This window comes from Dermacentor andersoni, chromosome 3, assembly GCF_023375885.2.
Source record: "Dermacentor andersoni chromosome 3, qqDerAnde1_hic_scaffold, whole genome shotgun sequence".
NCBI lineage: Eukaryota > Metazoa > Arthropoda > Arachnida > Ixodida > Ixodidae > Dermacentor > Dermacentor andersoni.
Window position 1 is genome coordinate 194,032,506 of NC_092816.1, and position 27,279 is coordinate 194,059,784.

The 27,279-nt window shown below is 48.3% G+C and overlaps 1 protein-coding gene across 1 annotated transcript in view; it reads right to left on the bottom strand.

Annotated features, from left to right (window-relative positions):
• Positions 1 to 7,870: 7,870 nt before the first annotated feature.
• Positions 7,871 to 27,279, bottom strand: part of LOC129382930 (uncharacterized) — a 29,995-nt gene continuing 10,586 nt past the window's right edge. The window contains exons 3-4 of the mRNA XM_055067149.1: positions 26,482 to 26,619; positions 7,871 to 8,096 (exon numbers count right to left, since the gene is read on the bottom strand). Of these exons, the coding sequence (XP_054923124.1) occupies positions 7,935 to 8,096; positions 26,482 to 26,619 (300 nt within the window). The 3' untranslated portion in view covers positions 7,871 to 7,934. The remainder of the gene's footprint in view (positions 8,097 to 26,481; positions 26,620 to 27,279) is intronic.

Below are 27,279 nucleotides of genomic sequence, written 5' to 3' on the forward strand. Positions count from 1 at the left end.
CGGGTCACGTCTACCGACGATGTCCATACCGGGAGATGGGACTGCGAGGTTTCGCCGTGAACGCTCCGCTCCCGCAGCAAGGTGAACGCCCCCGTGATATCGCCGACTACCTCGCCGCTACACAGTGGAGCTCTCGACGACCGTCGCGTTCGCCATCACCAGGCCGCTACCTGTCGCCGCAGCGCCGACCATATACTGGCCCAGCCCGGGGCCGGTCAGCGAGCCCATATCCGGAAAACTAAAAGCAGCATCCGATGGAGGTTCGGTTGTTGTTCGTCGAACTGACGAAGATCCTCCGCCGCCAACGAAAACACCGAAGAAACTACCTCGACGACATAACGACACGCCGCCGTCCCGACGAAATCAGGAAGCCAAGACTACACCGATGAAAGGCGACTTGACGACGCGACGTTCCAACTTCAGTTGAACACGACGGAGCCGTGATCCGACTCCAAGACCTAACTGTAACGCAAGACAAAGAACCACCGACCTCGACGTGCTTCTCGACGGCCACGCAGTCACCGCCTTAGTAGACACAGGAGCCGAATACTCCGTCATGAGTGAACCCATCGCCGCCCAGTTGAGGAAAGTTAAGACTTCATGGGAAGGCCCTCAAATTCGGACCGCTGGAGGACACCTGATTACGCCGACTGGGATCTGCACGGCAAGAATTACCGTTCATGTCCGGGCTTACCCTGCCACCTTCGTTGTCCTCCAACAGTGTTCACGAGACGTCATTCTCGGCATGGACTTCCTGAAGCAACATGGCGCAGTCATCTACCTGAACTCGAAATCGATAACGCTGTCACAAGATCAAGCGATACCGCCGGAGAGCTGTCGTAGTCACCACGCCTTGAGTGTGCTCGAAGATCAAGTGAGCATGCCGCCGCGCTCCAGCATTATTTCCGTCGGCACTGAAACACCCGCTGACGTAGAAGGCGTCATCGAGGGCGACCAACATCTACTGCTCGGCCGTGAAATTTGCGTCGCAAGAGGGATCGCTCGACTCTACGGAGGGCAAGTGGAAGTTATGCTAACCAACTTCAGCCAAGAGTTCAAGCACATCAACAAGGGCACGACAATCGCATACATCGAGGAAATTGTGCAAACCAGCAATGCCTTTGTCCTCTCGGATTCAGCCGCATCTACCCCGATGAGCAATGTCCCCGAACCAGACTTCGACGTGAATCCAAGTCTTCCTATGAGTAAGCAGCAACAGATCAGAAGTCTTCTCCGACGATACAAAGACTGCTTTTCGACGTCATCGAGGATTCGACAAATACCAGTTGCAAAGCATCGCATAATAACCGAAGAGAGCGCTCGACCACTCCGCCAGAGCCCTCACCGAGTTTCGACGCGAGAAGGTGAAGCTATTAGGCAACAAGTCGATGAAATGCTGCGCGGCGACATCATCCAGCCGTCGGAAAGCCCGTGGGCCTCTCCTGTAGTCCTGGTGAAGAAAAAGGATGGAACCCTACGCTTCTGCGTCGATTATCGTCGACTGAACAAGATCACGAAGAAGGATGTGTACCCCCTTCTACGGATAGACGACGCATTGGGTCGGCTCTGCAACGCTAAATACTTCTCGTCGACGGACCTCAAGTCTGGTTACTGGCAAAGAGAAGTCGACGAGAGAGATCGCGAAAAGACTGCCTTCATCACGCCAGACGGCCTCTACGAGTTCAAGGTCATGCCATTCGGACTGTGCTCGGCGCCTGCAACGTTTCAGCGCGTCATAGACACGGTGTTAGCCGGACTGAAGTGGCAGACGTGCCTTGTTTACCTGGATGACGTCGTTGTCTTCGCCGGAAATTTCGACGATCACCTTAGGCGGCTTGCGACAGTGTTAGAAGCCATCAAGTGATCGGGGCTCACTCTGAAGCCGGAAAAGTGCCGCTTCGCTTACGATGGGCTTTTGTTCCTAGGCCAAGTGATCAGCAAATCAGGAGTACGCCCCGACCCACAGAAGACAGCTGCCATCGCAAAGTTCCCGCAGCCAACCGACAAGAACGCAGTGCGCAGATTCCTTGGCACGTGTGCCTACTATAGGCGCTTTGTCAAGAACTTTTCACGCATCGCGGAGCCGCTAACACATCTAACCAAATGTGATGTCGCGTTCAAGTGGGAAACGCCGCAAGCCAAGGCATTTCAAGAACTGAAACGACGCATGCAGTCGCCGCCGGTACTTCCACACTTCGACGAGGACGCCGATACCGAAATCCACACTGACGCCAGTAGCCTAGGCCTCGGTGCCGTCCTAGTCCAGAGGAAAGAAGGACTTGAAAGGGTGATATCGTATGCTAGCCGGTCGCTGTCAAAAGCGGAAAGCAACTATTCTACGACTGAAAAGGAATGCCTCGCCATCATTTGGGCTACAGCTGAATTCCGCCCTTACCTCTATGGCAGGCCATTCAAAGTCGTCAGTGACCATCACGCATTGTGTTGGCTAGCTAACTTAAAGGACCCTTCAGGACGGCTGGCGCGGTGGAGCCTCAGACTACAAGAATATGACGTCACGGTAATATACAAGTCCGGAAGAAAACACTCCGACGCCGACTGCTTATCGCGCGCCCCCATCGATCCGCCGCCGCAAGACGACGAGGACTACGACGCCTTCCTTGGGATAATAAGCGCGGAAGACTTCACTAAACAGCAACGAGCAGACCCGGACCTAAAAGGCCTCGTCGAGTATTTGGAAGGGAACACCGACGTTGTCCCTACGGCATTTAGGCGCGGGTTGTCTTCCTTTACGCTACAAAACAACCTGCTCGTGAAGAAGAACTTCTCACCAGTCCGCGCCAGCTACCTTCTTGTTGTACCGTCAGCGCTGCTTCCAGAAATACTGCACGCCCTACACGACGATCCAACCGCTGGGCACCTCGGATTCTCCCGGACGCTGTCGAAAATACAGGAAAGGTATTACTGGCCGCGTCTTGCCGCCGACGTCGCCCGTTACGTCAAGACATGCCGAGACTGTCAACGACGCAAGACACCACGGACAAGGCCAGCAGGATTACTACGGCTGATCGAACCTCCTCGCCGACCATTCCAGCAGATTGGAATGGATTTGTTGGGGCCGTTTCCGATAGCAACATCCGGGAATAAGTGGATCGTCGTGGCGACGGACTATCTCACCCGCTTTGCTGAAACTAAAGCTCTACCAAAAGGCAGCGCAGCCGAAGTGGCGAAATTTTTCGTCGAGAACATCCTGCTGCGACATGGTGCCCCAGAAGTCCTCATCACCGACAGAGGAACGGCTTTTACAGCAGAGCTCACCCAAGCCATTCTGCAGTACAGCCACACAAGCCACAGGAGCACAACTGCCTACCATCCGCAGACGAATGGGCTCACGGAGCGCCTGAACAAGACTCTCGCCGACATGCTAGCAATGTACGTCGACGTCGAGCACAAGACGTGGGACGCGGTCCTGCCGTACGTAACCTTTGCGTACAACACGGCGGTGCAAGAAACAACACAGATCACGCCGTTTAAGCTGGTTTACGGCAGGAACCCGACGACGACGCTTGACGCCATGCTGCCGCACGTAACTGACAAAGAGAATGTTGACGTCGCTAGCTATCTCGAGCGCGCCGAAGAAGCCCGACAGCTCGCCCACCTGCGAATCAAGAGCCAGCAGTGGACCGACAGCCTATACTACAACCTCCGACGACCCTTCGTCGAGTACCAGCCTGGCGACCGTGTTTGGGTCTGGACCCCAATACGCCGACGAGGACTCAGTGAGAAACTACTCCGACGCTATTTCGGACCCTACAAGGTCATCCGACGTATTGGCGCTCTGGACTATGAGGTGGTGCCAAACGGCATTTCGCATTCACAGCGGCGCCGCGCACGATCTGAAGTGGTCCACGTGGTGCGCCTTAAACCCTTTTACGGACGCGGACGAACTTCGTAATTTTTGTTCTTTTCTTTGCTACGAGTGCTTTTGTTTATTACTGCCGTTTGTTTGCAGCATCGGCTCGATGCTTTTTAAGAGAGGGGTATTGACACGTGTACTCACCCGCCGTGGTTGCTCAGTGGCTATGGTGTTAGGCTGCTGAGCACAAGGTCGCGGGATCGAATCCCGGCCACGGCAGCCGCATTTCGATGGGGGCTAAATGCGAAAACACCCGTCTAGGTGCAAGTTAAAGAACCCCAGGTGGTCGAAATCTCCGGAGTCCTCCACTACGGCGTGCCTCATAATCAGAAAGTGGTTTTGGCACGTAAAACCCCATAATTTTTTTTTTTGACACGTGTACTTATCTTTACAGGGCGACCACGTTTCGCCGCTTAACAACTGTAATCGCACAGCGCGGGACGCGCCTGCATGTATCCGACGTTTCTGGAAAGTTATCGATGCTTCTACCCGGCTGTCTGTTGTCGCCGAACCTCGCGTTATCTGATTTCATCGCTTGACGCGAATTGTGTAGAACTTTGTAGAAGGCATGCGGGTCCCAACGATTAGTCTGGAACATTCGATGACTGCTGTATAAAAGCCTACGCGCTTGACCCGCTGATCAGATTTTCGACGATCGCCGACTGTGGGCGCCGCTCTCGTTGTGCTTTAAGTGTAGCCTGTTTTGTGGGCACAGGTTCGCCCAATAAAAGCTAGTTTTTGCCTTTCACAGTATTGCTACTGTGTTCTTTGACGTCACGACCACGTGACAATATGATGCTAAGGTGATTCCGCTTCACGTGAGACATGGGCAGGGGCATGTGCTCTCAAAGGGATGAACGCCTACCGAGACTCATGTTGGTGGTCGACAACACTTGGCGACGTCTTTCCTTGGGTCTCTTTCCTGCTTGGTTTGCCTTTCATCTCCTGTAAACCATTAGCCACAATCGCATTCGTTTTCTTGCGCTCTGCTGATTGTAACGGAGGAGCTGCTTCTACTGGGTTGACAGCATCTAAGGTCGGAGGAGGCGAGCCTTGCTTCGGGGTCCGACCATGCAATATTTCTTGTCGCTTGAGTAATGAAGCCGCTTGATGCTTGGGACATCTAGCCTATGAAGCTGTGTGGTCTCGGTTGCAGTTAGCGCATTTGGGTTGGTTTCTAGAGGTGCAGGCTTTATAATCACGCGCTCCCACACAGATCTTTCATCGCAATTGGCCGTGGCAGGACTTAGCAACACGGCCAAACCACTGGCAATTGTAGCGCCGAGTTGCAGGTTCTAAATATTCTTCGACTGCATGACTCGTGAATCGAAGTAGGACGCGTGGTGCCAATGGTTAGTCAGGCAAGAATTGTAGGATGGCGCTCCGAAGTGCATGTGGTTCCACTGTTCCATCTTCTCGCCGGAGCCATCTGGTCTGCGTCTTAACGGAAATGAGGCCGCTATCTTGTAGGTACTTAAGTAGTTGGTCTTCAGCGTATTGAATTGGAACATGTCTTACTTTTCCTAGATTTTTCGTGAACGATGGTGGCACGTTTGGTTCCACTGCAAGACCAGCAACATGAGTTAACTCAAGTAATCTCGTAGAGGCAACGAGAGAAGACACATTGACGGAAAAGTTACCATCCCTCGTTATACAATATGATTGTACCTTCTCTCTTGCCGTGGTAATAATCGCACTGGCGAACTTGTTTGGATTCATTTTCCAAAACAACGCTTGCGCGTCGGTGAACTTAAAAATCACTGCTATTTCCGCTTGGCGTGATTTCTTGTACGTCACCGTGGTGAAAGATCTGCCTTCCGCTTCCATGTCGGCGGTTTCAACTATTGTGTCATCGCTGTACGGCTCATGATTGTCACTACGTGCCCTCTTGGTAGAGTTCGCGTCGAGGTCAGCATCCGTTGCACTTGGGTTGAAGCGGCCGCTACCAGCCCGTTGCACAACGGGCGGTTGTTGTTCTGCTGTAGTATTCATCTCTCCAGTTGCATCAGCCAAGCGCTGGGAGGAACGGGGTCCCTTCTTTGTTGACTCCTTCGGTTGACGTGGGAGCCGCTGGTATGGCTTGGAGGCCAAAGTCCTCCCGCCTCGTGAGGTGGGAAGTCGTCGACCGAATTTGGGCTTCTGAGTGCTGAGGTCAAGCGAGGAAACTCACAAATTAAGAAGAAAAAGCGGGAACCTGAGGATTTCACCTCCGCTGGTGGCACTTATATTATTATATTATGTTATATGGTGGCATTTATATGATGTATGTAAAGGATTTAACTGGTACATGACTTGTAAAAATGAACAGCGCTAAAAACGGGGTCAGACGAAATCAAGCCGGCGCGCTATCGTCTTCTTGTTCGCAGGCCAGATTTGTTGTGTAGCCCATGTAACATGCAGACAACCGTTTTCCAGCCAGATCTTCTAGTGAGTGGTATGGCCAGGGCTACCTACGAAAGAGGGCGGGCACTATTTTGCATGTCGTTTATCACGTAATCACGCTTTCGGCATGGTGGGCATGCTTTAATATTCCATATTTCTAAATACAGGAGCGAAGTTTGCACTAGAACTTCAATAGTATGAGATGATGCAAGTTTTATTCACTTTAGGAGGCCTACTGTCCGGCTTGTTAATTTGAAGAAATCTGTGGAAGTAACTTGCGATCGCGGTTGTGATTGCGCGACACATATTGACTCGTTGTAGTGACCACCAAGAGCACGGTAGGAAAGCTTTGAATGGCGAAAGTAACTTTCATTAGGCGAACTTTATTAGCGAGTGACAGTGAAGCACAACCAAACCGGCAAACGCAGTCGGTGATCGTCGTAAATCTTAACGGGTCGAGCGCGTCGGCTTTTATATATCGACTCATCGAAGTTTCCAGAGAAATTGCTGGTACCCGCGCTTCTTCCAGAAAGTACTACACTACTCGCGTCCCGCGTATATGCGAATCAGATTACACAAGATTCGGTGATAACAGACAGCCGATAGAACCATCGATAGTACTCCAGAGACTTCCGATACATGCAGGCGCGTCCTGCGCTGAGCAATAACATTTGTTAAACCGCGAAACGCGGTCACCCGAAGAAAGATAAACAAGTACACGTGCCAATACACGTGTACACGTGTCAAGAGCATGGTCCCTATGCTGGAAACAAACCCAAATGTGAATAACAAAAATACCACCGCCCAAACACTCCGTACAGATGGTTAACCAGCGAAGCTGAAGCGTGCGGCCCCGGTATTTATCTCTGGGTTGATCCTGGCGACTCAATTAACGACGGCTTGGTAGGCTGCTGGATCCTCAGTACGCAGTTGCGGTTTGCGCTGGGCTGCACGAGCCTATTCTTGTGCCACGGCTGCCGCATCGGCACCGCGTAGATGAGCTCGTTCTCTTTCCTGCTCGCAGCGTGGCTGGTCGAAAGCTGCCTGGTCCTCAGGCGTACGTATGACGCATGACCTACCCATATCGGAGCCGGAGTGAAACTGCTGCGCGCGCGATCGGCTACGTTGGAGATCAATGACTTTACTGGCGCAGCTCATCCAACACCACCTAAATAGCACACGGTATTTTCACTACGATCCCTGACGTCATGTTACCTGGCAGCACTTCGAAACAATCTACTGGGGATGCTCCCGAGCAGGCAACAGCGATTTTGACGTCACCTATTTCATCACGTCAGCTTCGTCAAAAGGAAATTTCGGCTTAGTTATCGTGACGTTATGGTTGAGAGTAAACAGGCCTTGTGCTGTCTAGGCGGTGGTGGCTAATCGCACGCCTCTCTTCTTTTTTTGTCACGCATGCGCATGGGGTTGAGCGGACGGACGGAAGGACGAATCGGCTAGGCATATACAGCTTCGCCGTAAAAATTCTTCACGCCTAGGTATCTGTCATTTCCATACTGGCGTTTCTGTCATTTCCATTAAGAAGCACGGTATGTGGTGTTGGTGTTGAAGAACACACGGGGAGAAAGACAGTAAAACATTGTAAAAGCAACTCTTGCGTTTTTTACAACATAACGTCCAGGTATGACGTCCAGGTGCAGGACGAAACGGTGCCGGTTCAGTTGCATCTTCTAGTGCCTTTGAACTCCTGGCAGATCCATTTTATCAGGGTGAAAGCGTCGGCCCCGCACCTCTTCTTAACGTCCCCAAGGTGCACGTTGAAGAGCATCAGTGCCGCTCGTCTAGGGAGGGAGCCGAGCTTCGTCAGTGCAAGGGCGACCTGCGGGTGAACGCCAACCGCTCGGTTAGGTCTAACATTTGCCACGAGTGAGTGCCGACATTTAGCTCTCGGTTTAAATAGAATGACAGCTCCTTTTTCCAGCCAAACTGTTAAAGGCTAGTTCCCCAAAGATCGTGTCCATATGTAGACACAAAACTATCATCAGGATCGGCTCGTCTTCGTCTTCCGGAGCTGGCTCGTTAGCGCCTCTCGGTGCTACCGCGCGAATGCGCTCTTGCAACTGGTCCCGGGTTCGTCTTCGTAATTAATTAATGATTTAATTAATTAAATACAACCATGACGTAGCCCATTTTACAACGAAGCTGTTAAGGACTCGTTCCCACAGGATCGTGTCCGCGTGTAGACACAAAACTGCTCATACGTGAGCCGATCCCCAATATAGTGCAATACTGGGCCCACCCGCATCGGAGGGGAAGTAGGTGTAAGTATTCCCCATACGTCCGCCGACCCCGAAGATACCGGGCCGACCTGCGGCGGAGGTTTAGTTCGCCATTAAAGGACCCTATAACAGGTCTGGTCATTTTTAGCTGACAAGCGCAGAGCATACATAGCGCGGTCACGATCGTGTCTGCAAAGTATTACATCGCTACGCGCCGCGGAAAGATCTGAAATTCAAACCGAATGCCGTTTTCCCTTCTCCACGCGGCCGCCGGGCTCCAAGCCAGACGGTGACGTAGTCGTGCCTACGTAGTCGTGTCCACAGTGTGATGTCGCTCGTGGTGACACGTAACTTTGAGAATTATTCAAGACAACATCTGTTATCTGTGCGATCTGTTGCTTGAATCGACGAAATGAATATTAGCGAAATAATAAAACACACAAACGAAATGTCTACCTGCTTTATGTTTTACTTCACACCGAAACAAGAGAGATGTACTTGCACTTCGTCTGCTTGTTCCCGCGGTCGTGCGGTCACGTGCGCAGGTGCCGAAACTATGCCATTTTCTGCCGTATTCCAGCGCCGTGATCATGTTCTGCGATCCGCTTGTTCTGCCTCAGTTTTCGTGTAGCACTGAATCATACCCCTAGTCATCTTTCCTTGTGCACAGCTCGCAAAATCGTGCGCTGCGCGAACGAGACAACAGAAGTGCGTAGCGTCAAAAAGGAAAGCGAGGAGAAAAAAGAAAATGAAGTTGGGGCCTGTGACGTATGCGTCACGCGATCCTCGAGGTCCGGTATGAGAGAACGCAGGGAAGGAATTTGACTTGCGTAGGCTAGACGGAGTGAGGGCAGAGAGCGTCTTGCTTGGCAGTGGAGCCCGCCTGCTGAAATCATGTGTTCGCGGCACTGAAATATTTCTACCTCGGCTACTAATGAGCCGATTTGAAAAATTTTTGCGGCAGAACGCTTTCTAAAGGACACGTAACAACTTTCAGCGTATAACTAAAATTGGCTATGGGACCTGGCGGTCTTTTAAAGGGCCCACATACACCGCTTTTGTGGTTAGTCAAAGTCAAAGTGGAGTTTGTTTACATCGCCAATAATTAACGATGCGGGTAGGCCCGGGAAAAAAGTGAACAAAATCACTTGAGGGACACCTGAGCCCCCCTGTACAAGGCATACAGCGAAAACGCACACTTTAAATGATGTGGTATTGTTCTGGCTATTTAACAAGATCAAAAACATCTCGTATTCACATGAGTATGTGAACAAAGCATAAAAACAAAGAAAAAACACAGCATAATACACGAAAAAAGAAGAAATACAGAAATTCATCGTAGCAAGATACACAGGATACAACGCAGCAAGATAAGAAAAAATACATAAACGCGGCTTTCAAAAAGAAGACATGAGTCAATCAATGCACTTCTCAGGTCAACTAATGAACATGTTTCCGGAATTATACCCCTTGACAATAATTTATTAAAACAGCGGGCAGGGTGTGTCGCAGCATCTGTTGCCCGTACATTATACGGGAGAATAGAATGTGCCAAATTTCTTTCATGCGAAAGGAGTATTCTGAAATATTTCGTCTGAGCCAGGATAATTGATGAAAACTAAGCTGGTTATTTTGGATAAATCGCTTGAACTTAATGATAAGTAATATTCGTGCGTGGTATTAATCGGCACTATTTGGTAATGAGCAAACTGTTCCTGGGTGCGAGCAAGGTAGTCTACATTTCTAATGTAGCGTACAGTCCTGTTTTGAAGCATATATATTTTATTAATGTTTGTTTTAGTGGTGGTACCCCAAACCAAGAAACGATAATTCAGGTGGGACACACAAAGCGCATTGTAAGAAATTAATTTTATATGTTCGGGCAGGAAATGCCTAAATTTTGCTAGAATTCCGGTGCACTTTGCCAGTTTACTCAGAACGAACTGAACTTCAGGATCCCAGCTCATGGTCGTGTTAAAAATTGCTCCTAAAATGTTGACAGTGTCTACAAACTGTACCTGTGAACTGCCTATGTATAGATGTATATCCGGTTGAGTGGAAAACTGTCTTGTACTGAATAGAACAGCTTTAGTTTTTTTGTGTGTTGATGAGTAATCAGTTTGCGCCATGTTCCTTTGTCTTCAGCCGTCTTAACAGACCGGAAAGGCATTGGGTTTTTCAAAGATATCTGTCTTTGCCATGCCTAGCTCTATTTAAGGAAATTGTTAGAGCTCCCCGGCGAGCGCGTACTCTGCGCGGGACATTGATGACTTTGTTCGAATCTGTATTATTCCGTTAAGTGAAACTATTGTTACAACATAGAGCCCACCTAAATGCGAAAGTTCTAATTTAGCGTTCACTTTGTTCACTCTGTTATAAATGTTGCAGTGCTGACATCTTTTTGAAAATGCGGCTGCCTCCCTACATTTAACTCCGTTTCAGAGAGTTTTAGTACGCCTTCAAGCGTGTAAATTGACTCAGCTCAGGCGCAAGCAAAGAAAAATTTAGAGTGTACAGTAACGCTTAAAACAAAATGATTAAAATGACGAAAAGTAATTGCTGTAAGAGGAAGTTATAGGAGTGCCTTCACTATCTGTGCCTACGCCGAGATGTAATTGAGAAATTAGAGCTTCAAACTAATCGGAACGTTTTTGCTAAATGCAAACTAGGATGGCATATTTTCGAGAGTGAGCAAGCTGTTTTTTTTTAGTGCGTTCTCATTTTCATGTTTACTCAACGAGAAAACTGTCCGTCTGGCCCGTAATACGATCGTTTTCGAGATAGCGCCCGCAGCAGTGAGACAATCACCTTCGTGTGGCCTCTCGCTTAAACACGACCTACTCAGGCGTGAACACAGAGCACACTAAGTGGTCAGCACTCGCCGCACTGAGCCCCCATTGCAGATCGCTTTCAAGATTGGCGCCCGCACATCTCTCTGCAACGCGAGCTCAGCGGCTAGAACACGGATTACACGAGGCTCTCAGCTATCGGCGCTCTCTGTCGCCATTACAGATCACTTTCGAGATTGGCGCCCGCACTCTCTCTGCAACGCTAGCTCAGTGGCGAACACAGGTTACAAGAGGCTGTCAGCTATCAGCGCTCTCTGTCGCCATTACAGATCACTTTGGAGATTGGCGCCCACGTGCCTCTCTGCAACGCGAGCTCAGCGGCAAGAACACAGATTACACGAGGGTGTCAGCTATCGGCGCTCTCTCTTGCCATTACAGATCTCTTTCGAGATTGGCGCCCACGCGTCTCCCTGCAACACGAGCTCAGCGGCGAGAACACAGGTTACAAGAGGCTCTGAGCTATCGGCGCTCTCTGTCGCCATTACAGATCGCTTTCGCTATTGGCGCCCGCGCGTCTCCCTGCAACGCGAGGTCAGCGGCGAAAACACAGGTTACAAGAGGCTCTCAGCTATCGGCGCTCTCTGTCGCCATTACAGATTGCTTTCGAGATTGGCGCACGCGCGTATCTTTGCAACGTTAGCTCAGCGGCAAGAACACAGATTACACGAGGCTGTCAGCTATCGGCGCTCTCTTTCGCCATTACAGACCACTTTCGAGATTGGCGCCCGCGCGTCTCCCTGCAACGCGAGCTCAGCGGCAAGAACACAGATTACACGAGGCTGTCAGCTATCGGCGCTCTCTGTCGCCATTACAGATCTCTATCGAGATTGGCGCCCACGCGTCTCCCTGCAACGCGAGCTCAGCGGCGAGAACACAGATTACACGAAGGTCTCAGCTATCGGCGCTCTCTGTCGCCATTACAGATCACTTTCGAGATTGCCGCCCGCGCGTGTCCCTGCAACGCGAGCTCAGCGGCGAGAACACAGTTTACACGAGGCTGTCAGCTATCGGCGCTCTCTGTCGCCATTACAGATCTCTATCGAGATTGGCGCCCACGCGTCTCCCTGCAACGCGAGCTCAGCGGCGAGAACACAGATTACACGAAGGTCTCAGCTATCGGCGCTCTCTGTCGCCATTACAGATCACTTTCGAGATTGGCGCCCGCGCGTCTCCCTGCAACGCGAGCTCAGCGGCAAGAACACAGATTACACGAGGCTGTCAGCTATCGGCGCTCTCTGTCGCCATTACAGATCTCTATCGAGATTGGCGCCCACGCGTCTCCCTGCAACGCGAGCTCAGCGGCGAGAACACAGATTACACGAAGGTCTCAGCTATCGGCGCTCTCTGTCGCCATTACAGATCACTTTCGAGATTGCCGCCCGCGCGTGTCCCTGCAACGCGAGCTCAGCGGCGAGAACACAGTTTACACGAGGCTGTCAGCTATCGGCGCTCTCTATCGCCATTGGAGATCGCTTTCAAGATACGGCTCTCGCGACCGCGCCAGACGCAGCCACCGACGGAATGCGGTTGATTATGGTTCATAATGGTCCGACGCCCATGGATACGATTTTCTTGAGCGATAACGGCTTATAATGATCGGGGTATCATTAGCGCACCTGGCGCTGCCGCCTGCAGTAGTTTGCTTGCGTCATCAATTCACCTTGCGTTGCCGTCGGCAGCAGTTCGTGTCGGCGCAGGCGCTGTCGTTTGTACTGGTTGGATCAAGTTTCATACCATTGATAATGAGACCGGGTTGCGTGGAGGAGAGCAAGTGGCGCAATGCTTACGTATACTTAAACAACTCCCAGAGGAGTTTCTCCGTATTCTTTTTCTTAGTTTGAAGGGGTGTGCAAAGTCAGTAGCCAGAAAACAAAACTGATACTGCGTTAAGTGCTGAAATCTGAGCCGTGCTGTTGGTGGTGACAGCAGTAAGTGCAGCACACTGGAGTTGAGACCGACTGTAAAGCAAACTCGCGATATGCCATGACTCTATATCCCTACCAGGTAAAGCTAAGAAACATAGAAACCAAACGCTTGAAATATGAGGAAAACGTAACGTCAATGGCATGTGTACCCACAGCAGGCACGTTTCCGTCGTTGTCCACAGATACTAAGTAGGCACGTGCTGAAAGATAAAATGCAATGAGCAGAAGCGCTCACAAATGGAGGCAAGGTCATGCCATCTAACCGATCATTCACAAAATGTGGATGTACACCATCTTATTTAACGACATCGAGCGAAACTATCGAGAGAAGTCATCGAAGCCTTTAGATTAAAGAGGAAGAATGGGTCACCCAACCGTACATCGTACATTCATATAGTGTCCAAGTACTGGGCCAGCAAGTGCTCCAGAGCTGGATACACAGGTCTGGCCTTAAAATGCATGCCCTTTGTCGGTGTCTAAATTAGCATGGAACGTATTTGGATAATACTTCTCATTTGCTTAGCCACTGCAAGTGTAGGTGTCTTTTAGTTGTACTTTGCAATGATAATCAGTTGGGAGCTAATTTATGTCCCATGTCGTGCCTTCTGACCACCGTCTCTTCTGCGAGCGTTGCACAGATAACTCTATTGTCACGTGCGGACGACGTTCAGCAATGAGACTGGTATTAAACGCCAACTGTGAACAGTTATCAGGCGATCTTGTGCCCTCTAAACAAAAATGCCACTCAGCGGTGGCGCTGGCACCCTGCGGTCCGTGGCCATAGAATGGAATGACGCGTCATCGTACTCTTCCCTATCTTTGCCTCCCTGTGCCATCTCGGACGTAGTGCTGCTCTATATTCGCCTCAGGATTGAACTATAGGTGGCAGTACCATCGCCGCGTTAGTGTCCATGGACATTCGGCGGTAAGAATACGGATGTACACGGCGGCGCTCCACTGCGATAGCTTTGGGCTAATTGTGCGCTAATGAGGCATGCTCACTGCCGTGCATTTATATGTATTGCCCCGGAATGCCAATTTTTTCCCCGAATCCCACAGAAAATTTCTGTTAGTCCTTCAAGACGCGCCAAATGTCATTCAACAAGAGGCGGAGGGGGTGCGGAGGAGGGAGGTTGAGAGTTCTCCGTCGCGGTCTGTGTTTTCCTAGCTTATTAGTGCTTTTTATGTGAGTTTTTTCTGCTTGGCTTAGTATAGCATTGTCTAAAAACATTGCGCTGTCGATTATCCAAGCTAGCGTGCGCTCTACTTCCATGCTTCCCTACGACTTCTGGCTCCGTATTTTTTTGCTTTTTTTTTACTAGCCGTAGTGGTGTTGTACCTTTGGCGTTGCGCCGTTAAGCTCGAGGACGTAGGAGCAAATTCCGGCTGCGACGGCTCGCACTTAGACATGACCGATATACATAAACGCCCATGTGCCGAGCATTCAGGCACGTTAACGAAATTCATGTGGTCAAAATAAATTCGGAACCGCCCCTTTATGGCGTGCCTGATAATCTTATTGCTGATTATGAACATAAGACCGCAAAATGTATTATATTTCCTTTTTGTTTAAATTCTTTATTATGTGCAAGATAGCAACTGAGAGATGTTAAACAGGCGACGTCACTGTTAATGACGGTGCATTCTCACGATCACGATATTTCTTCAAAAATGGTTATTTTTAGCGCACTAAAAGTAAAAACGTTGCCGGCGCAAGCCTGCGTTTGCACGATTACGCGTAAGACAGTGGACCGAATAAGTTGTAATTATTTGAAGGAGCAAAATTTTTACCACGAAAGTGCTTTATGCGGGCGCCCACAATTAGCTTCTTGTAACGGAAGTGACATCGGCGCGAATGCGTAAAATGTGCTTTCTCTTAATAGGGATCGCGCCACCGTCTAGGAGACGTGAAGCGAAGAACTACATCACAGCACTAAAGAACGTCGCAGGGAGCGCTTCGGTAGTGTCAATGTAGCGGAGGCTCCAACGCGGCGTCGCCTAGTGTGCGCGGTGTGGGCCTTCTGATGAGGTGACGACACGCTTTCCCCACATGGTTAGTTTTTCGCGCCCCCTTCACCAGTGAGACACAGCAATCTAAAGAATGAAACAACGCTTGATTCTGCAGCCCCTAAGGGAGCACAGCGAAGCGCGTAGCCTGTGACGCCTCGCAGCCTACGGAGTGCAGCTTCAAGACGCATCAGCAGTGCTTACACACCGCCTACTGCTGCCCTTGCGATGGCACCAGCTAACAAAACTGCTGTACTAAGCGGCGCGGGAAGGCAACGACGTCGGCTGGCGAGTCTCGTTTTGAACCGGCGAGACACGCCAGCGTAAACTAAAGCGTCATCGCGCGTTCCCGGCGCAAGATGCGAACTCTCCTACTCGCGTTCCTAATGCTGAGCGTGTCGTAACTCGACTGGCGGCTCAAGACACTACGGAGCCGGACGAAAATGTTCGTGCTTTTCCGAAGCGACTCGGCGGCAGGACGCCGAGCGCCAGACAAGCCTGCAACACTGCCGCCGGCCCTCAAATCATGCGCTTTTCGCTGCAGCGGACCGCGAGTTCACAAAGCAAACATGCAACAGCTCCTGTGAAGACACGTTTCACTTTCGTGTTTTACTGATTCCTATGAAAGAGGGATCGACAGAATATATATATATTTTTATTTGTAGGCATTCCTAGGTCTACCCAACGAGAAAGCCCGTCCATCCGTCAGGTAAGACAATCGTTTTCAAGATAGGGCCCGCCACTGGGAACTAATTGGCCTTCGTGCCGACTCTTGCTTCAACACGAACGAAGCGGTGAGAACACAGCACACACGAAGCTATCAGCACTCAGCGCACCCTGTTACTATTGCAGTACTCTTTCAAGGGCCCGCGCAGCCACCCCATACGCGGCCGCCGCCGGAGTACCGTTGATAATGGTTCGCATCGAGAGCAGGCAGCGTCGTCGACCGCGTCTGCGTACGAGGTCTACCAAAGGTGATACTGTTCAGTTGCCTCACGTACTACAGCAGGCATCTGACATTGCTCATCTTTCACGAAGCAGCGGCATTATCCAAACGCATCATCAAATTTCAAGTAAAGAAGGAATGCAACAAAATGAACCAAAGAAGAGATGGTGTCATATTAAATGTATATATTTTCTTTATAAGATCTCGTTCGACATTTTATCCTACGTGCACATCCTCTGGAAGTTATCTATCACCTGAGTGAACATTGCTACTACTCGCGTCTTCTTCGTCGTCTCATGCTGGCCTCACTTAACACTTTGGTGTTCCAACCGCGCTTCTCCGTATCACGATTGTTATACCAAGCATTATTATGCCAAACACAGCAGTATATGACTAGGAAACAGCAGCGGATTAGTAGCAAATGCTTACATACATTTCGACAACTACCACAGGAGATTCTGCGTGTAATTTTTTTCTTTGTTTCTTTTTGTCAAAATACCTAAGTGTTATTATGCTTTCTTTTATTACTTGAAATAATGGTGCACTCTAGCTTCCCGTATTTCTTCGGGGATGAAATGTAAACGCCCGTGTGCCATGCATTAGGTGCACGTTAATAAACCCCTTGGGGTAAAACAAATAATTCATAGTCCTGAAATATGGTGTGTCTTACTCTTATACCGCGGTTGAGGCACTTGGAATCCCAACATATTTTTTTTCTTCCTACGAATAGACATGAAATTCACGCAGAAACTGATCTGGGAATCGTGTAGGTGTCTATGAACACTGTGCCACTTGCTGATATCCATGTAGCCCGTTGTTGTCATTGTTAATGTTATGACACTTGATTCTAGCAGTATAAAGCTTATGAGCCCGTATCAGTTCTTATCAACCTTATCGAACTAGATACCGACGCTTATCAACTCTTATCAGTTGTTGACAACTTTTATCGGACATGATGCGACCCTTATCAACTCTTATCGGTTCTTATCAATCTTATAGGATTGATCCGACCATTACCAACCATTAGCAGTGCTCGTTAACGTTACCAGAATTGCTCTGACCACTATAAGCCCTTATCGCTCTTTATCACCTTATCCATCCATGTCGAACTACTATCAGCCAAGATGAAATCCATATTACCCCTCAGAGCTCCTTATCATTCTTATCTAGTGGTCGAATGCTTATATGTATGTTGTGCGACGTGAAACCCATGAGCCCTCATAGATCGGTGGCATCGGACCGTGCATCCAACGGAAGGCACATCCGGCGACCACTGAAATGCAACGGGTAGTGGTGCGTTCGGAATTTTCGCAAAATAAAGCCTTTGTGGTTGTGGAGATGGTTTTTTCAACCATCACCAAACATTTTAACAGAGCATTCACTGGAACAATGCTCATTACTTTCTTTAAAGTGATTCATCTCACATAACGGACAGGTTTCCTCATTGGGTAGGCATAGAAATGGTTACGCATTCAAAATTATATTTTACAATAGATTACGTTTGACGCACTTTGATTAGACAATCAGTGCCACATTGGACATCAATAGGTGATGCACGCCTAATGATGAATTCCGTGAGCTTATCGAATTTCTAAGCTGGAAGTGGTGCGTGGTAGGGCAATAAACGTTCTCGCTGTCAATTGCAAGTTGTCTTAGCACACGCATGGACAACTAATGTCCCATCTTTGTTTTCATTTTCTGCCAGCAACCACAAGCAGCATCGCCTGTTACTTCATGTGTCGTCAACCGCATGCTGGTGCGCTCTTTTTAATAAAAACAAATATTGTGCCATACCAAAATGCTAAGAAAGGTGGCCTCCACGAAGCTTTAGTAGTCAGCAACAAAAGTAATCATCAGAGGGAAAGTGATGGTGATAGTTTATATCCCTTGAAGAATTCCCGTAACTATGGATGTGTGCTGTGGAGGAAAGATAGAGGATTTCCGTGTTGGTTTTCTTTTTCCGGCAGTCAGTTGGTGGCCAAATTTCTCTTAGGCTTTGCATGGGAGCGTTGGCACATTAGAGAGTGTTAGAATACGGGCCCCAATAGTTTGGGGCCCCAAAAAGCTTTGCGGGTGTAAGCGTTGGGGCACGCAGGAGTGAAGAGTTTTAGAATAGGGTTTTACGTTTGCGGATGGCGTCTTGCGCTGATAGCGCTACTACGGCGTTAGGGAAAAGCTATTAGAAATAATTAAATATAGCATTTTATGATAGAAATAGTAATTTTCACTTGCGTGTATTCGCGTTTAATTAGAATTTAGAGGTTATTCTGTAAGCAGCAAACAATTAGTTGCGCTTAGTTTTGAGCAAACCAACTTTACGTGCCTTCACCAGCCAAGCTTAGCCTTGTTAGGCCTACGAGCCATAAAATCCACAATCGAATTCGGAATCAGCGGCGTCTAATGAATCTATCTTCATAACACACGCTAGTTGAGAGAAAGCGATAACCGCAGTCACTTCTAGCTTACGAACTTCACGCGTTACCACGAATCGAATAGTGCTAGGTTAGATCCGTCGCTTCGATGGGTGCCACCACGTCTGCTGACGCAAAGCTTTTGGGGCCGCTATTTGGGCTCCCGCTAAATCTGAGAAATAGCATTCCCAACGCAAAACCCAAACGCAGTTTGCGTCTCACGCATGCGCAGTCGCTTCGACGCTATTTATTTGGGGCCCCAAAACGTTTGGGGCCTCTATACTAAAGTTCTCTATTGTTCTGATGCGTGGCAGCAGATGTCTAAGTAGGTTCGTCTGTGTAAAGGGTCCCTGAAACGATTTGGACAAATTTTGTAGACGCATAGGATACAGCTCCAGTAAAACATTCGCGCCACAATTCAGGTGAAAAGTCTCATTTTAAAACAGCTACGGACAATTTCAAATTTCCCTTCTCAACAACCATGCGTCCTCTCGTCAACTCGCTCATCGACTAATCGGGAAAAGCAGCTCCTTCATTGCTTGGGCTTCACGATGTGACGTCGTGTCATCTGCTTTGAGCCAACGCACGAATCCTCTCCAACTTCTACGCTAGTCGCCTGGCCGTCGATTTCCAACGAGAGATATCTAAGCAGCGTGTGTTGTGAGCGTTGTGTGGTAGCGCCGGGCATGGCCGGTAAACGCAGGCAAGCTGTGCCTTTTGACGGATGGGCACAGGCGTAAACGTGAGCGCCCTATGGTCGCTAGGTAACATGTTCTATCTATACATTTTAGAGCTGCTTTTACGGTGGAGTCACCTGGTGGCGCAGAGCTAGACTAGCCTAACATAGAGCTATTCTTCCTATGGCCAAGTGTCAAACATTTTGAACATTTAAGAAGACACCGTATTCACGAATACGCTGATGTCGAAACACCAACAGCGAAGTAGAATACAGTTGTTTACTGCTTTATTAGTTCTGTATTTTTGTGGTTTAGCTCTGCACATCCAGAGGGCGGCGCCCTGCAGGCAGCTCGCGTTTCAACCTCCGCCCATCCATCAAAACACCCAGTTCGCCTGCGTTTAGCGAGATACCAGAAACACTAAAACTCCCTATTGTGGTAGTAATTTTTCGGCGTCAATTGAAGGCCCCAGATGGGTAGATTGTGGCGCCAATCAGATAACGACGTCCCGATGCGTTGCAGCCAATCCGCTCGCCTGCTGCCTTGAAGAGCGACACGATGTCGCAGCTCAACATGTTGCCAATCTTTATATTTGCAGCCCACAATGCAACCAGAACGATTCATGATCCTCGCGAGAGGAACACTCGAGACCAACACTGACTGCGCAGCTCGCGTCAACATGGAGCTCGGTGTAACACAAGCAGGCGAGACTTGTACGAAAGTGCTTGAGTGTAGTAATAAACGGTCGTTGTGTGTTCTTCTGTTACTTTTCGCTTTATATAAAGAAACTACCCATCATTTCAACTTGTGGCGATTGTTATCGCCAGAGGGTGAATTAGGAAGAGAAGACGACCAGGTTAGCCTGAAGAATGTACCAATAAATAATCGCCACCTACAGCACCCTAGTGATATATTTGCAATGGCGGAGTCGAAATCAGGAACCTGAGAAGAAGATCAACGTCGTGCTCAACGACGGACGAACCACCATTGAGGGCTACAAAATAAGCGACGAACAAGAATTATAAACAAGCAGACCACTGCTGTTTTTCCATACCCGATGTCTAGGATAGATGACATAATTGGTGGAACTGGAGTATACGAATGTTTTTCACGTATAGGTTTATGCATCAGGTACTGGCAAGTGCCACTGAAAGAAGAAACTAAAGTTTACAGTGTTTCTCACCCCGTTCGACATCTACGATTACAATCAGTTATCGTTTGGCTGGAAGAATTCTGGTTCACGCTTCCAGAAGATGAATGAAATGCTGAGCAAATGCATTGGCAAATTTTGCAGTTTATATGTGGATGATACCATTGTCTCCTCCACGACAAGAGTAAACCACAACGAGCATTTGTGCAAATTACTTGAAGCAGTAAGCGCCACACGACTTAAAATAAACATCAAGAAGGCTGCTTTCTTCAATAAGGTGGTCTTGTTAGGAAGGGTGTTTGACGGTGAAACAAAAAGAACCAAGGAAGAGAGTATTCACCTTATTAGGAAAATGGTGAAACCGTATAACGCTCACTCCCTCCGAGTGTTTTTGGGACTGGCGGGCCATTTCCGTGCGTTCATACGAGAATATACAAGAAAAACCACATGTCTATCGCACTGACCCAAAAGGGCGTGCCATTTATGTTGCCATAAGAGTGTGAGAATAGCTACACCGAGCTAGTCCACATCATTTTATCGGACCCTGTATTAATGCTCCCGGACTCCAAGCTGCCATTTCAGCCTATACCGTCGCATGTTATTATGGAGTTGTCGCCACACTCTGCCACCATGATGCTACAAAACACCAAGGAAAGGAATTGAGGGTAGTAGGTTACTACTGTTGCACTTTTATGAGGACACAAGAAATTTATGCAACTACGGAGAAGGAAGCAAAAGGCAGTGGTGTGAGCCTTGATATACTTCAGATGCTGCCTGGAAGGAAACCACTTTCAGCTGTTCACACACAACCAGGCATTGACGTACCTGTTAGAGCTATCGCAGCCATAGGGTAGAATAGCTCGATGGGTTTGCGAACTACAATTCAGCTTTGACGCAATACATTGCCCGGGACAGAAATATCAAGATGCCGCTGCACTTTCTCGATTCCACGTGCTGCATCAAACCCCGACTACAGATGCAAACTTGTTACAGCTTTGGGGAGGCACACAGGAGATGGAAATAAAGAATGGCGAATTATACATCTCGCAGAGCAAAGTTCCAACAGTCCTGAAGCTTTACCCCACTAGTCCAGAGCCACGAGGGCACTACGGATTCTAGAAGACATGCCCCATATAGCTCAGCGTTTCACTTAGAAAAACATGGAAGAGGATCATAAATTGTGTCAAAACTTTTCACACGTGTCAACTTGTTAAAGCTAAGTACAAGTCTAGAGGCACCAGGATGATCTTGCCAGAGTATTCCGATATCACCTTGGAGGTTGTTCATCTTGATTTCGCTGGAATCAAAGAGAAGCGAGAGGGAGTTAGAGGACGAAAGCATTCCTCCACGTCGTAGACGAGTGCACGCGTTTTGTCGCCGCCAAAGTTGGAAACGAGGTGGCAAGTTGCGTGATATCATTGCTGGAACGAGAACTATTTGAGAACCTTACAGTTGTCTTCGCAAATGATGGCCCAACCTTTATAAGCGAAAACCTGCGACTTTGGACTGAGAAAACAAATATCACCTTTCACTTCCCAGATCCTCACCACCCGGAAGCAAATGCCCTCGCACAGCAAATGATAAAGGATTGAAGATATACATACGATTATACCCGAGTTCAAAGGCGGCAGGAAGTGCGACATTGAAGCAGCCATCGCACATCACAACAAACAGGTCACATACAGCACGCCTGGTATGCAGCCCACATTTTGCGGCATTTGGCACGCGCTCATCGCTGCCAGCGGATCATGAATTGGGCTTAGTGAAACAAATTGATCTAAAGGAACATGCCAACACTTTTCATCAACGATAAAAATATAGAGCGACAGTGAAGGAAACTTTTGACCGCAGACACTGCACAAAGATGCCGGAGATTGAAGCAGATTCGTGGATTCGGGTCCGGAGCGGACTTGATTCAAAACATCGTGTACAGGACCTTGCTATCTCGTCAGTATAGCTAGACATCAGGGACTGCTCTAGACAATACACTATCATCATCATCATCATCATCTCCCTGGCTACGCCCACTGCCGGGCAAAGGTATCTCCCATACTTCTCCAACTACCCTGGTCATGTGCTAATTGTGGCCATGTTGTCCCTGCAAACTTCTTAATCTAATCCGCCCACCTAACTTTCTGCCGTCCACTGCTACGCTTCCTCTCTTAAAATCCAGTCCGTAACCCTTATTGACCATCGGTTATCCTCCCTCCTCATTACATGTCCTGCCCATGCCCATTTCTTTTTCTTGATTTAAACTAAGATGTCATTAACTCGCGTTTGTTCGCTCACCCAATCTGCTCTTTTCTTATCCCTTAACGTTACACCCATCACTCTTCTTTCCATAGCTCGTTGCGTCGTCCTCAATTTAAGTAGAACCCTTTTCACTAGCCTCCAGGTTTCTGCCCCGTAGGTGAGTACTAGTAAGACACAGCTGTTCTGCACTTTTCTATTGAGGATAATGGCAACCTGCTGTTCATGATCCGAGAATGCCTGCCAAACGCACCCCAGCCCATTCTTATTCTTCTGATAATTTGTCTCATGATCCGGATCTGCGGTCCCTAAGTGCCCTAAGTAGATGTATTCCCTTAGCACTTCCAGTGCCTCGCTACCTTTCGTAAACTGCTGTTCTCTTCCAAGACTGTTAAACATTACTTTAGTTTTCTGCAGATTAATTTTTAGACCCATTCTTCTGATTTGCCTCTCCAGGTCAGTGAGGATGCATTGCAGTCGGTCCACTAAGTTACCAAGAAAGTCAATATCATCAGCGAATCGCAAGTTACTAAGGTATTCTCCATTACCTCTTATCAACAATTCTTTCCAATCCAGGTCTCTGAATACCTCCTGTAAACACGCTGTGAATAGCATTGGAGAAATCGTATCTCCCTGCCTGACGCCTTTCTTCCTTGGGATTTTGTTGATTTTATTATGGAGGACTACAGTGGCTGTGGAGCTACTGTAGATATGTTTCAGTATTTTGACATATGGCTCCTCTACACCCTGACTCCGTAATGCCTGCATGACTGCTGAGGTTTCCACTGAATCAAACGCTTTCTCTTATGAAAGCTAAATGTAAGGGTTGGTTATATTCTGCACATTTCTCTATCACCTGATTTATAGTGTGACTACGGTCTATTGTTGAGTAGCCTTTACGGAATCCTGCCTCGTCCTTTGGTTGACAGAAATCTAATGTGTTCCTGATTCTATTTGCGATTACGTTAGTAAATACTTTGTAGGCAACGGGCAGTAAGCTGATCGGTCTATAATTTCTTTTCAAGTCATTGGCGTCCCCTATCTCATGGATTAAGATTATGTTGGCACCCGCCGTGGTTGCTCAGTGGCTATGGTGCTGGGCTGCTGAGCACGAGGTCGCGGGATGGAATCCCGGCCACGGCGGCCGCATTTCGATGGGGGCGAAATGCGAAAACAACCGTGTACTTAGATTTAGGTGCACGTTAAAGAACCCCAGGTGGTCAAAATTTCCGGAGTCCCACACTACGGCGGGCCTCATAATCAGAGAGTGGTTTTGGCACTTAAAACACCATAATTAATTTTAAGATTATGTTGCCGTTCTTCCAAGATTTCGGTATGCTCGAGGTCATGAGGCGTTGCGTATACAGGGTAGCCCGTTTTTCTAAAACAATCTGCCCACCATCCTTCAAAAATTCTGCTGTTACCTGATCCTCCCCAGCTGCCTTCCCCCTTTGCATAGCTCCCAAGGTTTTCATTACTTCTTCCGGCATTACTTGTGGGACGTCAACTTCCTCTAGACTATTCTCTCTTCCATTATCATCGTGGGTGCCACTGGTACTGTATAAATCTCTATAGAACTCCTCAGCCACTTTAACTATCTCATCAATATTAGTAATGATATGGCCGGTTTTGTCTCTTAGCGCATACATCTGATTCTTGCCTGTTCCTAGTTTCTTCTTCACTGTCTTTAGGCTTCCTCCGTTCCTGGGAGCATGTTCAATTCTATCCATATTATACTTCCTTGTGTTAGCTGTCTTACGCTTGTTGATTAACTTGGAAGGCTATGCCAGTTCTGTTCTAGCAGTACGGTTAGAGCCTTTCATATATTGGCGTTTCTTAATCAGATCTTTCGTCTCCTGTGATAGCTTACTGGTATCCTGTCTAACCAAGTTACCACCGACTTCAATGGCACACTCCTTAATGGTGCCCATAAGATTGTCGTGCATTGCTTCAACATTAAGGTGCTCTTCCCGAGTTAAAACCGAATACCTCTTCTGTAGATTGATTCGGAATTCCTCTATTGTCCCTCTTACTGCTAACTCATTGACCGGCTTCTTATGTACCAGTTTCTTCCGTTCCCTCCTCAATTATAGGCTAATTCGAGTTCTTACTATCCTATGGTCACTACAGCGCAGCTTGCCGAGCACGTCCACATATTGTATGATGCTAGGGTATGAGGTCTATTTCATTTCTTGTCTCGCCATTCCGGCTCCTCCACGTCCACTTTCTCTATCCCGCTTGCGGAAGAAGGTATTCATTATCCCCATATAATTCCGTTCTTCAAACTGTACTAATAACTCTCCCCTGCTATTCCTAGAACCTATGCCATATTCCCCTCTGACTTGTCTCCAGCTTGCTCCTTGCTTACCCTGGCATTGAAGTCACCCATCTATTGGTGTATTTTGTTTTGACTGTACCCATTGCCGATTCCACGTCTTCATAGAAGCTTTCGACTTCCTGGTCATCATGACTGGGGGCGTAGGCCTGTACGACCTTCAATTTGTGCCTCTTATTAGGTTTTATAACACCTGCCAGCCTCTCGTTAATGCTATAGAACTGCTTTATGCTACCACTTCCTCTAACTATATCCTTATTAATCAGGAATCCGACATCTCGCCTCACCGCTAAGCCCGCGGGCAGCACAGGACGTGCCCGCTTTTTAGCATTCTATATGCTTATTTTGTCCCCCTAACCTCATTGAGCCCTATTATATCCCATTTACTTCCCGCTAATTCTTCCAACAGCACTGCTAGGCTCGCCTCAGTAGATAACGTTCTAGCGTTAAACGTTGCCCGGTTCAGATTCCAATGGTGGCCTGTCCGGACCCAAAGATTCTTAGCACCCTCTGCTGCGTCACAGGTCTGACGCCGCCGCGGTCAGTTGCTTCGCAGCTGCTGGGGACTGAGGGCCAGTGTTTGATAGTTGTATTCATATAGGACGTTGTGGCGAAGTACTGCACCAGGGTGGCCAATTCTGCTCTGGTGAGAGAGTGCGTTACCAGTTCTGGTCACCGGGATCAGGCCGCACTCCAGTCCTGTTTATGCAATATTATCAACGCGTGGATTCTTTTTTTACCATGTGGAAAAATGTGGGCCAACGGGATTCGAAGCACGGCCCTCTTGCTCGCGAGGCGGATGCTCAACTCTACACCACCACTGCACCTTACTGTACCAAGCACTTAACTTTACTTCAGTGTACCAGGCCCAGTGAAATACTTCAGAAGGCTTCAATTGGGAACGTACTACGATATTATCATCGTGGGGGCCAAGGCAGCCGCTTGAGAGTGTGTGGCTATCCATATCGCCACTGGGGTAATGAGGAAGAAAAGAAGGCGAGGTTAGCCGGAAGAATGTAGCTATAAATGGGTTCTACCTACAGGACCCTAGTGAAATATTTACACAAGTATAGCTAGCAATATTTGTTTGCCATGAAGTTGTTAAAATCATAGATGACGCAACGTGGGCAGCCAAACACATAGCTCGAGCAACTGGAGTGACACGCACCGGCTGCGTAGATGGTAACGGGACGGCTGAACGCTCAGGAGAGCGGTGCCGCTGTGATCAGTAAAGGTGGAAATTTTTATAACATTATAATAAATTACAGGCTTTACATTCAGTGGTTCAATGTCTCACTTAATGACCAGAACGACTCTGTACATTATCACAATATCGTCAAAACCGTTTCAGGGTTTATTTAGATGTGTGATTTGCATAAGGCATTGGCTCGATGGAAACACTGGTCACTGATAAGCACAATGTCGGTCCACTGACCTTGTTTCGAGCGCTGGTGTAGTAATCGGCAAAGGCGACGTGCCGCTTCGTGCTTTCGGTGATGAATGTGCCATATATAATATACGGTTCCTGCAGGAACTGCTGCTCTTGGCTAACAGATTTTCTTCGACCGCAAATCTGTAAGGAATATACAGTATGTAACTATTTATCTACGAGATCCACAGTAACTATCAAATCCAGAGCCCATTCTCTCGACAGAGTCGAAACGGAATACTTCACAAAACTCCGCAAGCATGTGCAGTCTACATACTGCACGTACTACAATTTATAAATGCCTTCAGCAAGTTTTAAGCTCTTTTATATGTATTTTAAGTGAACGAGTTAACGTGTACTCTGCAATATCGCTATAATAAATACTGAGGTGGTTTGAGCGACGATTGGAATTGACTGTTTGGGTAACAGTGCAATAGAAATAATTTTTTTTCGCCGACACACAATTTCTTACTAAGTGTTTTAATATATGACTTCATGCAACATCTCAAGTCTGTGAAACTGCAGCCTCTTAGTACTCAGGCACGTATAGTGCGTGTGCATTACGTGATTACCGGAAGTTTGGATAAACACTCGCGAACTTAGAGCAGGATGCATTGGCGGGCTTAGAGGACCCCTCACCAATCTTGGGCCACTTGGCTTGGGTGGGCAGGGAGGGGTAGGTGGATAAAGGCAGGAGTGTGTGACGCAAATGGGAAGGGGTCCATCGTCTGTGCTATGGCAGAAAGCAGGCGAGGAACGTCACGTGCGAAAACTCGCCGAGGCAAATGTGCAAATTCAAGTTGC